This window comes from Trachypithecus francoisi, unplaced genomic scaffold (assembly GCF_009764315.1).
Source record: "Trachypithecus francoisi isolate TF-2019V2 unplaced genomic scaffold, Tfra_2.0 Lachesis_group0, whole genome shotgun sequence".
Taxonomy (NCBI): Eukaryota; Metazoa; Chordata; class Mammalia; order Primates; family Cercopithecidae; genus Trachypithecus; species Trachypithecus francoisi.
Window position 1 is genome coordinate 144,111,113 of NW_022681453.1, and position 17,408 is coordinate 144,128,520.

Genomic DNA, 17,408 nt, shown 5'->3' on the forward strand with positions numbered 1-17,408 from the left:
ACATTGCTCTGAATCCTGTAAGCAGCGGTCATTGTCATCATTATCTTTATCCCAATTTATAATCACTCATAAACCTTGTCACAAGCTTTCAGCCCGGTAGGTAGAAGGATGGGCTTTAGAGCAGGTAAGTGAGGGATCCAACCCTCTCCTTCTAGCTCTGTCACAGGCTTTGTCATATAATCTCTGGAGCTTTGTCTCTTTATCTGTAAAAACAAAGCCATGGCTGTTGAGGATATTAACTGAGATACATTTAAGATAACATATACAGAAGCTCTGTGGAAACTATTAGCTTTATAAAAGTGTCAGTTGCTGGACTTGTCTCTCAGTTTCCTTATCTCTAATGGAAATTATAATGGAACCTACCTCATAGGGTTCTCGTGAACTCCAAAGGTATTTAATAAATGTAAGAACACTTCCTGACACAGTTAGTGCTTAACAAATGTGAGCTATTGATATTAATGTATGCTCCACGAGGGGGCGTGTCGGATTTGAAACACCTTTTCATCTCCCACAGAGCCTAGCACCTCGCACCCAGCCGGCGCTCACTACATCTTTGCGGGATGATTTACAAAAGGAAGAACGTTCTGACCTTAGCCTGCTCCGCAGGGGGCGTCCGAGTGTAGCGCGTTAGTTCGTAGGCCGGAACCCAAAGCTCCGGACGCTGCGACGCCGGAGCCTCTAGGCGCCCGGACACCGGCGCCGGAAGAGGGGAAGGCGGGGTCCGCGCAGCCGGGTAAAATCGTAGGACCGTGAAGATGCTGCTGGAGTTGTCCGAGGAGCATAAGGAGCACCTGGCCTTCCTGCCTCAAGTGGACAGCGCGGGTCAGCGGGCGTGGGGGCGGTGTTCTGTGGGCTGGGGAGGAGGTCAAAGGCAGCGCCCGGCACTCAACAGCCTTCTGACTTTCATTGCAGTGGTAGCCGAGTTTGGGCGGATTGCTGTGGAATTCCTGAGGCGCGGCACAAACCCAAAAATCTACGAAGGCGCTGCCAGTAAGAAGGGGAAGGGGACGGCTCCGCAGGCTGCCAGGGCGGTTGCGATCCATTCCCTGTCTCCCGGGAGAGAAAGGGATTATTGCGACTCCTAGGATCTTGTTCCGATTGTAGTAGAAAAAACCAGCAGAGCTCCTCAGTCAGGATGCAAATCCTGCCCGTCTGTGAAGTAGCTGTGAGATTGTTAAAGCTTCTATTAAATCAGTTTTCTCATGGTAAAATGTACATACGTAATACCACCTTACTTTCAGAAATACTGAAAAGTATTTTGTATAAATATACCAAAGTCTGTGGAATAGCTGGGTCAACTGTAAATATGCAAGTATTTGGTTATCATTATTAGTTGTTCAGATATCCGCTTCTGCTAAAAAAAAAGTGTTGTTTTCCCCTGGGTAAAAGGCAGTCTCTGGGATTAAGTCAATCCCTGTCGAGTTCCTCTTCCGCCAAACTTGAAGGAGCTACGCTTTCAAGAGAAGGGCTACGCACCTTGTACTAGTCTCCACAGTACTGCGTTTTGTTAAGAAGGTTACATGGTGGGAAATACCAAAGGCACTTGGCTGGGAGTGGAATGAGAAGGAACATGAACCTCTGGCCAACTTACTATTTTTCATGCACTGTTTGAAAACATGTAGTAATAAGTAGTGTTTATTTTTAAAGACAAATATGAACAAGATAAATACCACAGTAGTAATTTATTTGCTTGTTTTCACTGTTCTTTCTCAGGAAAACTGAATGTGAGTAGTGACACTGTCCAGCATGGTGTGGAAGGATTAACGTATCTCCTCACTGAGAGCTCAAAGCTCATGGTAAGGGTTTCTCTGGACTGTTTTGTATTGCCTGGATTCTTAAGAAAAGTCTGTTGTACTCTACATCATAGTCCTGGCAGGTACCTGTGTATTTTAATAATGTTGTTAATGGTTTATAATCGATTTTTTGAAGACATACCTAAAAAAAATCATATAATATCTACTGATACGAATACCTCTTGCTGGTATAAATAGCTAGTATAGAAGTACCTCTAATTCTGCATGTTGTTAAACCATTTGTGTATCCTAAGAGGAGGGAGACTGTATTAATATTTTGTTTGCATATCAGCAGTATCTGGCTTGATGAAGAATAGGAAGGGAAACTGGGCATCATAACAATTCTTTCCATTTTATACTAAAGTACTTTTATGTATCAGTAACTTGGATTTTGGAATGGTGAGCAGTGGTTATCTTTAAGGAATGCTGTTTCTTTTACTAGACAGAATAAATTAGAGGATATCATATTCTTTTGTGTATTTCAAGTATTTTAGCTAGACAGAGATAAATTTTGATGTTCTTTAAACTCAATTCACTTAGATTTCTGAACTGGATTTCCAAGACTCTGTTTTTGTTCTGGGATTCTCTGAAGAATTAAACAAATTGTTGCTTCAGCTTTATCTGGACAACAGAAAAGAGATCAGAACTATTCTAAGTGAATTGGCACCAAGTCTTCCCAGTTATCATAACCTTGAATGGCGACTAGATGTACAGGTATAGTATTTTTAAAATTAACTTGATGTAGAATATAAGAATTATTTTAGGTTTGTGTCCTGTTTATTGGATTGTTTGCCACTTTAACTAAGATCCGGTTTGAAACTTTGTTTTTTAATGTTCATTTTTAGGCCATTTCACAAATAGTTCATTTCTTTTATTTTCAATGTGTTCAAATCAGTTTAATTTGCAAAATTTGTAAGAAATCGGTTATTTTGGAAAAGGAGATGGTTACGTAGATTTTTTAAATTGGAGCCTAGATGTTTAAAAACTTTTCTGTTTAAATTTAACAGATGTAGAGAAGTGCACAGGTCAATGTACCGCTTAATGAATTATCACGTGGTGCATTTAACTGTGACTTATACCCCAGAAGCATCCTCCTTGCCTCCTAACTAATTACTGCCCCTTCCCTCCTTTCCAAAGGTAACCAGCATCCTGACTTCTAACACAAATTACATTTACCTGCCTTTTAACTTTGTATATATGGAATGACTCAGTAAATATTCTTCTGTACCTGGCTTCTCTCACAATATTATTTTTGTGAGATTCATCTTTCAGTTGATTTTAAGTCACATAAACAAAAGGGTGTATTCAGACCATTGCTTATAGTCCTTTATTAAGCAGAGAGCGATAAGTTAGTAGATGTGTATTGAATGCCATCTATTTGCTGATTAGAGCTGTGCCAAATGCTTTGAGACACAAAAGAAGTGTAAAATACTTTCAACTGGAAAAGATGGTATCACCTTGGTTAGGGATATTAGGTGTTCTCAAAGTAACTAGTAATTAAGGGGGCTTATAAAATAAGGTTCTTGATGGGGAAAAAAGAATATAATTATATAAATGAAGATGACAACTGTTTAAAAAAAAAACGACAACAACAACACGTGTAATTGTGTGTATGTGCTGGTATGATCCAAGAAAGCTTCCAGCAAACGGAAGTGCAATTTCAGAAGGATGAATGAATAGAGAAAATTAGGGTAAATATTCTTAGTAGAGAAGGCAGAATATGTTGTAAAGACCCACATGGATATGGAAATGACATATAAATATGTATTACAGTGCACTTGTTTTCAAATTTGACTTCATATTGGAATAACCTGGGGAGCTTTACAGAAATTCTGATGTTTGTGTGTAATACCCAGAGATTCTGATTTATTGGTATAGAGTTCGGCCTGAGCATCAGGATTTTTTAAAGCTTATTTTCATCCAGGTAATTCTAATGTGCAGTAGTTTGGAAACCACTGTTGTAGTGGCTTCTTCTGATTCAAATAGAGGTAATGTCCAAATAGGTTATAGAAAGTTGGTTAGAGGGGTTTAGATCTGACATAGCAGATGATAGGAAGCCCTTGTAGATATTTGGATAAGAGAGTAACATTAAGGCCATGCGCAGTGGCTCACGCCTGTAATCCCAGGACTTTGAGAGGCCAGGGCAGGCAGATCGCCTGAGGTCAGGAGTTCGAGACCAGCCTGGCCAACATGGTGAAACCCTATCTCTACTAAAAATACAAAAATTAACCCGGTGGGGTGCAACATGCCTGTAGTCCCAGCTACTTGGGAGGCTGAGGCAGGAGAATTGCTTAAACCCAGGAGGTGGAGGTTGCAATGAGCTGAGATTGTGCTGTTGCCCTCTAGCCTGGGCAACAAAAGGAGACTTCATCTCAAAAAACAAAAAGAGAGACAGTAACCTTAAAAAACAATCATGTAGGGAAGTTAATCTAGCACCCTTGGGCAGAGAATGAAGGTGGGAATTCAAAATATGAGGAGCATCAGGCCTTTACACATTATGTTTACTCTATATGAAATGCTTTTTCTGCTTTGCTACTATTTCTTGACTTGACTCTTTCTTATCCTTGTAAGTCTCAGTTTAAATCAGGGCTCAACAAACTATGGCCTGTGGGCCAAATCTGGCTTGCTACCTATTTCTGTAAATAAAGTTTTTTTGGGATACAGTCATGCTCCTTTGTTATGTATTATTTATGGCTGCTTTCAAAGTACAAGGGCAGAGTTGAGTAGATGTGCCAGAAACTGTATGGTCTGCAAAGCCTAAAATATCTGGTTCTTTATAGAAAGGGTTTATAGAAAGGATGGCTGCTGTCAAAGTACAAGGGCAGAGTTCAGTAGTTGTGCCAGAAACTGTATGGTCTGCAAAGCCTAAAATATTATCTGGTTCTTCATAGAAAGGGTTTGTGCTCTAAATGATGTCTCCCTTTGGGAGAAATGCCCCCTGCCACTAGACGCAGTTAAATTTTGGTGGCATTTGTGTTTTCTTTTCATGACACCTGTGCTTCCTCTTTTGGCAAGTCATCTCACTTATATGTACCTGGTTTTTTGTTTTTTTGTTTTTTGTTTGACTAAACTGTAAACACTGGGATAGCAGGGACCATGCATGTCCTATATCTCTTTCTTCAAAGCCTCAACATCTCCTCCATGCTCCACATGCTTAGCTGTTGACCTTGCTTCCAACTTGACTAATAAAAGAGAAGCAAACAGAAAGAACTCCCACATGCACCTGTCACCACATCTTTCAGCCTGTATCAGGACCCATTTGCTCCACTTGTCTTCTCTCCTGTTCCTCTTGATGAAGTGCCCATGCTCTTATCTAGAGGCAGCCTTTTCCTTTGTATACCTCAGTCCATCCGCATTTCCCCCTATGAGGACATAGTTCTAGCAATTATTCCCTCTCTTATCTGCATCATACTTGGTTTGCCTCTCCCTTCTGCACACAGTCAGAAACCCAGTCTTGACTCCATATACTCCTCCTACTGCTGCTCCATTATTTTGCTCCTCTTTATACTAAGACTTTTTTTTTTTTTTTCAGACAGTCTCACTCTGTTGCTCAGGCTGGAGTACAGTGGTGCGATCTTCGCTCACTGCAACCTCTGCCTCCTGGGTTCAAGTGATTCTCCTGCCTCAGTCTCCCAAGTAGTTGGGATTACAGTGGGATTCCAGGTGTGTGCCACCACGCCTGGCTAATTTTTGTATTTTTAGAAGAGACGGGGTTTCACCATGTTGGCCAGGCTGGTCTCAAACTCCTGACCTGAAGTGATCCACCTGCGTCGGCCTCCCCAAGTGCTGGGATTACAGACGTGAGCCACCACGCCCGGCCTACACTAAGACTTCTTGAAAGAGTTGTCTCTGTTTGTATACTCTCTTTTCCTGTCATCTCTTAAACTTTTCCTAATCAGACTTCATAATCTTCACTCTACTCTCATAACTTACTCAAGGTCATTGCTTTTTAGTTTTTATGCCATTCTGTTTATTAACGCATTTGTCACAGTTAGTCACACCTTCCTACTTGAAATACTTTCTTTTTTTTTTTTTTTTTTAGTGAGACAGAGTCTCGCTCTGTCGCCCAGGCTGGAGCGCAGTGGCCAGATCTCAGCTCACTGCAAGCTCCGCCTCCTGGGTTTACGCCGTTCTCCTGCCTCAGCCTCCCGAGTAGCTGGGACTACAGGCGCCCACCACCTCGCCCGGATAGTTTTTTGTATTTTTTTTTTTTTTTTAGTAGAGACGGGGTTTCACCGTGTTAGCCAGGATGGTCTCGATCTCCTGACCTCGTGATCCGCCCGTCTCGACCTCCCAAAGTGCTGGGATTACAGGCTTGAGCCACCGCGCCCGGCCCCTACTTGAAATACTTTCTTTAGTTGCCTTCTGGGAAATAACTTCCTCTGATTCTCATCCAACTTCACAGGCTCCTCTTTCTCAATCTCCTTTGCTGATTCTATCTCATTGCCCTTTAAACATTGGGATGCCCCAAAGGTCAGTTCTGAGTCTTCATACCTTTTCCACTTACATTCTCAAGCTGGCTTCATCCAATTTGAAGTCTTAAATAATCCCCATATTCTTGGGATTCCCAAATGTATATCTTTAGTCTAGAACTGTCCCTAAACTTGAGAGTCATACAGTTGAAGCCTATTTTCATCTCCACTTTGGTAATTTGATAAGCATTCAAATGCAGTGTGTTCCAAACTGAATCCCACCTTCCTTACCCACTGATATGGTTTGGTTCTGTGTCCCCACCCAAATCTCATCTTGAATTGTAATAATCCCTATATGTCAAGGGTGTGACTAGGTGGAGATAATTGAGTCATGGGAGCAGTTTTCCCCATGCTGTTCTTGTGATAGATAGTGAGTTATCACAAGATCTGCTAGTTTTATAAGGGGCTTTCTCCTTCATCTGGCATTCATTCTCTCTCCTGCCGCCCTGTGAAAAGGTGCCTTCTGTCATGATTGAAAGTTTCCTGAGGCCTCCCTAGCCATGTGGAACTGTGAGTCAGTTAAACTTCTTTTCTTTCTTTTTTTTTATGTTTTGAGATGGAGTCTCACTCTGTCGCCCAGGCTGGAGTGCATTGGTGCTATCTCGGCTCACTGCAAGCTCCACCTCCCGGGTTCACACCATTCTCCTGCCTCAGCCGCCCGAGTAGCTGGGATCACAGCCACGTGCCACCACACCCGGCTAATTTTTTTTGTATTTTTAGTAGAGACAGGGTTTCACCCTGTTAGCCGGGATGGTCTCAATCACCTGACCTTGTGATCTGCCCGCCTTGGCCTCCCAAAGTGCTGGGAGTACAGGTATGAGCCACCGCGCCCGGCATTCTTTTTTTCATAAATTACCCAGTCTCGGTTATTTCTTCATAGCAGTGTAAGAAAGGACTAATACACCCCCTCCCTGCTGAAACTGCTCATTCCATAGCCTCTCCCATCTCAGATGGTACATCCATTCTTTGAATCACACAGGCCAAAAATACTTGGGCTTTTCCTTGACTCTTCTCCTTGCCCTTCATCTAGTCCATCTGCAAGTTAGTTTCTTAAAAAGGTATCCACAGTCTGACCACTTCCCTTCTATGGTCTGAAAAAAAAATTAGGAAATTTCACACCAGAATTATAATTTTTAGCAACTTTTGAAAAATTAGAAGTTCAGGCAGCACTAGAACCACACTCCCACTTGGCCTTAATCAGTTCAAGGTAGAGTGAATTTAAGGTGGTGACAGCTTGTTTAAGTTGCAGTCTCTACAGTAGGTGAGGATGTGGGCCTAAATCTTGGATGCCGGATTAGTTGAAATCACATATGAGAATGATTTCTCTGACATCTGAACTGAATCTCATTGGGTGCACATGGCTAATAGAAATAAAAGCCAGCAATTAAGCGTGATTTTAGGAAAACCACTAGCACAACACAATGTCACTGAAAGTAAGAGCAACATTTAAGAATAGCAGAATCATCAGGGGAGTAAGAGTTAAGACAAAAGCCTTAGGATTTGGACAGAAGAAAGATGTACCTGTCTTACTGTATCTTCAAATTTTACACTTGGGATAGAGTGGCTGTCATAGAGAGAGAATATCCCATTGTCATGAGCATCTTAAGGTATGTGCAGATAAACAATTAAAAAGATAATCTGTTATGTCCTATTAATCCATTCTTGCTTCTACACATCTATTCAGTTATCAAACCATTTATTGAATGTCTAGTGCATGTTAGGCCTTGTGGACATAGCAGTTCTTGCCTTTAAGTCCTCACAGTCTTACAGTAAGAGAGAGACCAAAAAATAAAATTTCATTAGAAATGAGCAATTATAATCAAGTGTGATGAGTGCTTGAATAGGCATGAACACAGGATGTGGTATAAGCCAGACTGTAGGCTCCAGGAGGGCAAGTATTGTGTCTTGTTCATTACTGTGTGCCCAGCACAATACCTGGCATATAATAGGCATTTGGTGCTGAATAGAAAGAATGGGTGGCAAGGGCAGTTAAGTGGCTTCTTAAATTATTTATCAGATATTTCTTGTACCCCTAACATGTGCCAGGTGTTGTGGATACAGCAAAGAACAAAACACAGTTCATCCTCTGGGGGACTTCATAAGCAGCAAGTCTTGTGGGGTTCATGGGGGAAATGACTGGATAAGCCTTTATATTTAGGTCCTTTCACAGTAACCCGGTGGAGATATGGGGATGGTCATGTATGTGGCTCAGCGGTAATTTATCTTGTAGATCTTTACCTGTCTCTTGTGTGCGACTGTCCCCTGACTTTTGGGGTACAATAGGCTTTAATAGTTCTTTTTTTGGCTTTATTAATTTGCTTTGAGTGTGTCCATTATGAAGACATTTTTGCAAGTTAAAATTAAGAAATTGAATTTTCTAAAATTAAACTCGAGAGCTCATTTACCCAGTGAAATGAGTTTGAATCATTGTACTATTGGTAGGACTAGTACAGTTTAAGTTTGAGAGTGTACTGAATGAATGTTGCTTCTTATGGAGAAATGCATTTAAGGGCTAAAAAAGCTACTACTCAGAGCTCATTGAGTTCCTCAGCTTATTTGTTGAAACCATTGCATAGAATTTTAACTGGAGTGGATTATTCTGCTCATAGAGAAAGGCAGATCAGATAAGACTAGCTAAATGTCTAGGAAACTAGTAACTGACTTGTCTCATGGAGACTGGTAGTGATGGACAATTACCACCTAATTATTGTGCAGTTACTTATGGGACTCAAATTAATCATCATAGCTTAGTGTCTAGTAGGAACATTTCCCCAGACTTAATAAATTGCCAACACAATTGATGTCCTTGTTAATAGCATTAGTAACTGAATGTACCACCATCTGAGACTGATGCCGGAGGATGTTCCTTTTAGGGCCGGTCCATTTACAACTACTTCAAAGCATTCTTTTCCTGTCCTGCCCACATATTGTTTGCTCTGAGGCTAAACAGAGAACTGAATTCTTTTAGGAACTGTAGCTATATGAAACATAATTTATGTATCCTGTTTCCTACTTGATGTTTTTTGCCAGAATACCCTTTTCAGTGCCTTTGAGATATGGCCCTTCAAAGTAAAGGTTTTTTGATATTTTTTCTAATTTGCATTGAAATAAGACATTTCATTTTAAACTTGCTTTTATTGTTGTTATGTTTACAGGGAGGAGGACAGAATCTCATCCCCAGTAAAAAAAAAAAAAGTCTGTATCAAGTACTTTGTGGGCTACTATTCTTTGTCCTGTAGTACTGTCATTCAACTTCTTTCTGAGAAAAATGTCTTACTAGATGTTTGTTAGAGATGTTATGTAATCTCTTTTCTAGAACTGTTAAAAGAATAGTATAGATATTTGTATAGGTATTTAATTTAGGTATATTGTCTAAAAATTGGAGGATAGTGGCTTTAAGTCTTTCAACAAAAAGTCATGGCTTAATTACACACCAAATACACTCAGTCCCTGTCAGTGCAGTCCCTGTCTGTCAGTGTAAAGGAAAAACAAATATAAACAGAGCATAATTGAATAAGTACTGTTTTCAATTATCATATGTATAATATGCATATGTGTCATAATCTATAATTATCTGTACTACAGAGGTGATCTTAAACTGGTACTTTAGCCTGCAAATACCTATTTTATGTTTGGGGACCAGCTCACCCAAAGGGATTGAGGTATTGTTTGCAAATTACTTGGGGACATTAAATTTCAGCCTTGGATCAGTATCTTGGGTTCTTTTGAAAGCCCAGGTTACCTAGAATTATTTGGAAGAAGTTACTAGTCAAAATATTCTATGTTATGTTACGGAATTAAATTAATCCTGAAATCTCAGGTTTAGATTTGTTATTCACTCGAAAATCTCTTCAAGTTGGAATCTAGTCTTCTTGACATGACTCCCATATTTTTGATAACTTTTTTGCTTTCTCCTATAACAAGATGTTACAGGCTCATCTTGTACAGTTTCTTACCTAGACTTCAAATCAGCTATTGCTTTGGATAATCCTGGTACCTTTTAATGAGAATCTAAAGATTGAAAGGACCTTCAAGTTGGTCATTGTTTGTAGTTTTGGGTTTTCTTCTTTTAAAATATGTCAGTAGTACTTATTTTTTAAATTTGGAATGTGTTATACAAATGAAAGGTTATAGATATCCAGTTTAAAGAATAATGATAAAACAAATACTAGTATACCCACCAACAAGCTTAACAAATAAAACCAGTACTTTTGAAGAACCTGTACCTTCCCCTAATTGTAACCATTTCCCAGCCACCTGGAGGAAATCATTATCCTGAATTTTCTGTCAATCTTTTCTCTTTTTTTTTTTTTTTTTTGAGACGGAGTCTCGCTCTGTTACCCAGGCTAGAGTGCAGTGGCGCGGTCTCGGCTCACCGCAGTCTCTGACTCCTGGGTTCAAGCGATTCTCCGGCCTTAGCCTCCCAAGTAGCTGAGGCTACAGGCGTACGCCACCATACCTGGCTAATTTTTGTATTTTTAGTAGAGACAGGGTTGCACTCTGTTGGCTGGGCTAGTCTCAAACTCCTGACCTTGTGATCCACCCACCTCAGCCTGCCAAAGTGCTGAGATTACAGGTGTGAGCCACCATGCCCTGCCCTGAATCTTTTCTTTATAGTTTTTTTAAAAACATAAATTTTGTCACGAAACTGTGTGTTTTTTAAACTTGCATGTATTCTGTGACTTGCTTTTTCAACATTTTTGTTTCTTCTATGATAACCCATGTTGCTATAGTTCATTTCTTTCCTCGCCATTTAGTAAGCAATTCATTCTGTGATTGTTCTTGGTTTATCCATTCTGTTGTTAATTAATATTTGAGGTATTTCTAATTTTTGGTTCTTGGAAACATAATATCATGAATAAATATATATGTGTAAGAGGTTAAGGTATATGCCTAGGGGTAGAGTTGCTGGTAGTGCACATTGTTTTCCAAAGTAATTTTCTCATCCCTTACCAGCAGTGGATGAGAGTTCCCATAACTGTCCCTTGCAGTGCCTGGTATGGACAGGTTTTTAATTTTTGCTAGTCTGATATTTGTAAAATGGTATTTCGTGTGGTTTTACTGGCTATTATCCTGATGTTTAATAAAGTTGAACACATTTTTCTATGTTTATTCGTTTGTCTTCTGTAAAATGCTTATTTAGATCTTCTGTTTATTTTTATCTTGGGTTTTGAGCTTTTTTTCTTATTGAATGAGAGGAGTTTATCACACATTCTGGATACTATCTTTTTTTGGTTATATGTGTGTTGCAAAATATCTTCTCTTGGTTTATGACTTGTTTTTTTACCATCTTTAGGTATCCTTTGAAGAAAATTATAGTTAAATTTACCAGTTTTGTCTTTATGGTTTGAGCCTTTTATATCATGCTTAAGAAATCTTCTATACCATAAAATTGTGTATATATTCTCATTATTTTCTTTTCAAAGGTTTTAAAGTTTACTTTTCATTTTGAAGTCTGTAATTCATCTGAAACTTAATTTTTGTGTATGGTTTAAGATAATTATAAATATGTAACCAGCACGGTTATTAAATAGTTACTGTGCTCTTATTTCATTTAAAATCAAGCTTGCAAGTAGAAGTCTCAGGCAACAGATTAAACCAGCAGTGACTATAAAGCTACACCTTAATCAAAATGGAGATCACAACACCAGAGTTCTACAGACAGACCCAGCCACCCTGCTCCATTTGGTTCAACAACTGGAACAAGCACTGGAAGAGATGAAGACAAACCACTGTAGGAGAGTTGTTCGCAACATCAAGTAGTTACCAGTTTTAAGGTTTTAATTCATTTGAATCACTTTTGAATTGATGATATACAGCAATTACTTTTCAAAATTAATTTTTTATTAATTCATGATGATAAATACATAGTATTCCTCAGTATCTATTCCAAGATACTGAGGTCATAATCAGAAGCTAAGCTGGGTGCAGTGGCTCATGCCATTAATCCCAGCACTTTGGGAGGCTGAGGTGGGCGAATCATGAGGTCAGGAGATGGAGACCTTCCTGGCTAACATGGTGAAACCCTGTCTCTACTAAAAATACAAAAAATTAGCCAGGTGTGGTGGCATGTGCCTGTCAGAGTCCCAGCTACTCGGGAGGCTGAGGCAGGAGAATCGCTTGAACCTGGGAGGTGGAGGTTGCAGTGAGCCAAGATTGTGCCACTGCACTCCAGCCTGGGTGACAGAGCGAGACTCCATCTCAAAAATAATAATAATAAAGTAAAAATAAAAGTAAAAAATAATCAGAAGCTAAAGTAAAGTTCCTTTCCTGGTGCTAACTGTGGTTATCTTGACACATTAAGATGTATTTTGTATTTTAAGAGTCTCATGCTCTACCAGTGGAACTAGCCAGACGGCCATTATTTTGTATTTTAAATATGTAAATAGGATTGAATCAACTAGAAATGAATCTATATGTTCTGTATATATGCATGACTATCTTGTTTTTGCTACTTCTTTTGACTGCTTAACTTTATTGTTTTCCTCTTTATTGATCAAATTTGAAAATAAAATTCACAATGTAATACTATTACTATGCAGAATTTTCTAAACAGTTCAGTATTTTTGACTTTTAAAAACAGCCCACAATGTTAGTAGCCACAGAATATTGAACATCAGTATGATTTTTAATGCCATATTGTTATAGGCAGTTTATTCATTTTTCTTTGTATGTGAAGATAAGTATTTATCATATTGCCTAAGTTTGAGTGATCGTGGTTAATTAATTGGCTTAAATAGTACTCAAATTTGTGTGGTCATCTATTGTGTTTTATCAAGAACTAATTTTTCCACCATACCCAAAGCATCTAGGAGACACTCTGTCATTTACATTTACAAATCGTGGAAGCAGAGAAATATAATGAATTCTTGATTGTCCTGGAAACAAATTATAGTCACTTTTAATAATTTGAATAAACTATGATGAGGAAAGGAAGACTATGTTTATTACATTATAGGCAACTATCCTTTCTCCCTTACAAACTTGATTTATGTTTTGTTTTATTTTTTAGTAGGGAACCAAAAGCTTTTGGCCTGAAAAACTCAGATGCTGATTTGTCAGGTCAGCCTGAGAGAGTGCAGAGACACAGAGGCCGACTTAGGGAGAAGAATTGTATGGAAGGGTGGAAACGAGGGTTCAGTCTTAACTATGTATCCAAGACCTTATCCTGAGAGTCTTCATGGAATAATCTAGAAAGGGCTGCAGAAGCAATCATACTCTAAACTGCACTCTAGACTTTTTACTTTGCCTCCTAAGAATTAGGGATTTTCATGTCAGAGTGATACCATGTTGCAATCTCTTTAGAGAAGAGAGAGCCTAGCGGGGAATAGGCCAGTGGAAGAAAAGCATACTTGAAATGGCTACCCATTGGTCCCTGCAGGCATCCGGGCCACCCTTTTCCTGTAGGTATATGTTCTGCTATTGTAAAACTATATTATTAGATGTCAGCAAACTATAATCAGAAATAGTTTTTAATTATATTGGCAACTTGATTAATGAAACTCTCATATATACAACCTCACAAACAAAAGGAAACTTTATCTATTACGTGAAATAGTAGCATATGTCATTGGGTTTAAAAGCAACATGCCTGCAAAGCTTGTATGATAAAAAATACTTCTGTGAGGCTTTTTATTTGTCCACATTTGATGGAAGATAAACATGGCTGACCCCAGCCAAGACTGAAACAGCCCTTTGTCTTCTCAGAACAACCTATCTCCAACTCTTTGTCCACTGTTCTTACCCCAATTAAAATAAGAAAACGTGCTGATCCTTAATTTTTATCAACCTCCCTTGGCCTCCTTTCACTGTACTCCATTATTCCTTCTGCGACGTTCTACCTTCACCTTTTGAGACCAGGGTGAGTTGGGAGCAGTTTGCCTACCTTCTTTTAGAATCGGGGGCTTATCTTTTAGTACAAGCCATTGAATGAGCCTCTTCCTTTTTTTTTGCTCAAGCATTCCACATCCTTGTGGGCTCCCCTGTGTTGTTTGTTTTATATACCATTTGATATTTGTTGTAGCTTGTATATGAACATAATTTTCTGTAGAGGTAGTCACTGTTCTACTCTCCAATATGACCCAGGTTTCTTGACTCTGAGTAGTGCGCCTTCTATTACTATCTAAATTTCTATTGAAGCTTTTTGGATTATGAGTATGCTGACTTTTCACGTTTGGCTGGTGCACGTTTAGATTTAAATGTCATATCCTTCATGTCTCAAAGCCAAAATAATAACATCTCATCTCAGAACAGAGCTGTGAGCACATGCCAATATATGTGTCACAAAGTCTACATATGTTACATTCCTTGGAAGTCTCCTTAAATGTTTCACAAAATGTCAAAAAGCTTGTTTTGTTAGAGATTGGTCACATTTAAGACAGTCAACGGGAAAGGTGGTGAAGATGCTATAAGAAGATGCTGTATCTTGAGAACTGAAAAATGAGAATCTGACATGGTTTGAAAAACCATGAAGGGTGTGTATAAAGGATGCATGTGTAGGAGCCCTTAAAATTCATAACAGTATGTGTCCTTTTAGCGTTTTAATCTTATGAAGAGGTTAAGAGATAAGTCTTCGGAGTTGGACAAAAGGATTTGAATGTAGTTTCTGTGGCTTATTATGGGTCCTTGATAAATTCTCAAAGCCTTTTGTTTTTGTTGTTCATCTCTAAAATAGGAATATAGGATTACCTACCACATTGGCTCGTAAGGACTATATGAGACCATGTATATAGAATGTTTAACATAGTACCAGGCTTTACAAAGAACTCAATAAATGTTTACCATTATTGAAATAGTTTTGTAGACTGAGGATCTCATTATTTTATAGTCTTGAGTTATGTCCTGTATACTCTGTTAAAGAAACTGGGAAAAAATGCTAACTGGTTGTTTCTGGGTGGCGGAATTATGGCTGTTTCTTTTCTTTTTTAATTTCTATAGTAAGTTTGAATGACTTTCATAATATTTAGGAAGAAAGTATTAAAGGAAAGAAAAATCAGGGAATTTAAATATATTTTTAGTAGATATTTTTACCCAAACTTAATTCTTACAATGATAAACACATAGTTTACCAGAAAACTCAGCTGTTCAAAACTACTCAGTCCCTGAAGGACTCAGGTAAACAGGCTGAGGGTTTTATATATAGAGTGCTCTAGAGTTTCCTTTTTCTGTCTTTTTTTTTCTCCATGTTAGTGAAAGAAACATGGGAATCTTAAGACGGTAAGCCATTTCTCCTTTTCTAGGTAATATTACTTCTAAATGGAGAATTGTTTGTGTTGTTTTTCATCTCAAATGAAAACAGTATTTCTTTGTAGATTTTCACATCCCTTATGGTCAGGAAGTTCTGTCAGCTGCTATATTAAAGTCCTCCTGCTATAATTTACTCAGTCTTCTCTGTACTTATATGAATTTGATTAAGTCTCTTCCAGAGTTTCCATAATCATAGATTACTCTCACATCTTTCTTCCACCAACGGTAGAAAATATTTTGGTGGAAATGTTATGATACTACATTGCCTCTAACTTAAATGTGTTCACTTTTAAAACCATCATGACTGTTATATTCAAACTTAAATACTTTTCTTAGAACAAAACAAATGAACTTAACTCCACCATTAATGTGGTTAGTTCAGTAAGCTTTATAAATTTTGAAAGTAATGTTTGAATTATAAAGGCAGAATAAGCCCATTATTTTCCATCTTTCAAAAAATTCTATAAGAGAAAAAATACTGTATGGCACTAAAATATGTATTTAATGATTTGATCACTGAGTAGTAATGGCTCTTTGTTCTAGATTTTTTTTTTTTTTTTTGAGACGGAGTCTCGCTGTGTCGCCCAGGCTGGAGTGCAGTGGCGCGATCTCGGCTCACTGCAAGCTCCGCCTCCCGGGTTCCCGCCATTCTCCGCCTCAGCCTCCGAGTAGCTGGGACTACAGGCGCCCGCCACCGCGCCCGGCTAGTTTTTTGTATTTTTAGTAGAGACGGGGTTTCACCGTGTTAGCCAGGAGGGTCTCGATCTCCTGACCTCGTGATCCGCCCGCCTCGGCCTCCCAAAGTGCTGGGATTACAGGCTTGAGCCACCGCGCCCGGCCTGTTCTAGATTTTTACAGCTCCTCTCTACCCAGGAACTCCAACTATACCTTAAGTATGCACAACAGCCATGAGTCCATAAGTTTTGACATACCATAATGGGGAAATATAGAAAAAGTAATTTGATATCCTTAATAGGTTAAAAGGCAGTATCAATAATACAAATATCTATGTTAATGTACTCTAAAACTTGGCTTTTACTTGAGTTGTTGTCATTCTAAACCCAAGCAACTTTTTAATAAGATGAACTCCTTTTTATAATTATAGTTAAATTATGTTTATTATTAGAAATATTACTGATTATATGACCACCAGAGTGAGAGACTGCTTTTTTATTGTGCTTGAGCCTAAATTGACATTTTTTAGTTGCAAAGACTACACTTTTCATTTTATTCTCTTGCAGTTATCATATCCTCTGTTGCAGAAGAGTCTGCCCAGCAGCCAAAAAGGGAAATAACACAAAAAAGATTTATGCCTTATCTCACCATCCATATGAGGCCCTTTGACTTTTGAAATTTTTTTTACTGTGTTACACTGAGCTATAAACTACCCACTTATGCATGGTATTATATTGATAACAAAGCACATTTTGAAACCTTTTCTGGCTTTTTTACATGGTACAGATTCAGTTTTTGCTAAATACTGAGTGCTTAGAGTGACCCATATTGTGTGTTGAACAAAGGATAAAGTTGTAGTCTCAGAATTTAGAATGCTGTTAGGCCATTCCATCCTCTAAAATAGTTTAATCCATAAGCTCATTAGGCTGCAGAAAGGAATCTCCTAAGGGAGTTATTCTGAAGAAGGGAAGTTCCTCTGGTCTGGTGTCTGCTAGAATTGCTTTTCCTTGAAACTCTACCTTCTTCTGGAAGGCAGAAATCTAACATGATTCAATGGCTACAGCTGTGGAAGTATGCAGAGGAAAGGTTAAATCATTATAGAATGCTCAGGAATATTTTGACAGAAATTATCCTTACTCTTTTTCCATTGAAGTGAGGTCCCCTGAGGTAACCAGAGGTGTGCTGAGAAAAGCAAATCAAGTTCTTTTGTACCTGCGTGCCA

At 38.7% G+C, this 17,408-nt stretch overlaps 1 protein-coding gene across 2 annotated transcripts; it reads left to right on the forward strand.

Moving 5' to 3' along the window:
* Positions 1 to 644: 644 nt before the first annotated feature.
* On the forward strand, positions 645 to 15,059 carry COMMD2 (COMM domain containing 2). Of its 2 annotated transcripts, none has more exons than XM_033212345.1 (5): positions 645 to 822; positions 913 to 990; positions 1,714 to 1,796; positions 2,334 to 2,507; positions 9,421 to 10,606. In XM_033212345.1, the coding sequence occupies exons 1-5, from the start codon at positions 756 to 758 to the stop codon at positions 9,502 to 9,504; spliced, it is 486 nt and encodes a 161-aa protein (XP_033068236.1). In that variant the 5' UTR covers positions 645 to 755; the 3' UTR covers positions 9,505 to 10,606. The 2 variants fall into 2 exon arrangements, with proteins under 2 accessions (XP_033068236.1, XP_033068235.1); XM_033212344.1 differs by lacking the exon at positions 9,421 to 10,606 and adding an exon at positions 11,831 to 15,059 and having other exon boundaries at positions 668 to 822.
* Positions 15,060 to 17,408: the final 2,349 nt, after the last annotated feature.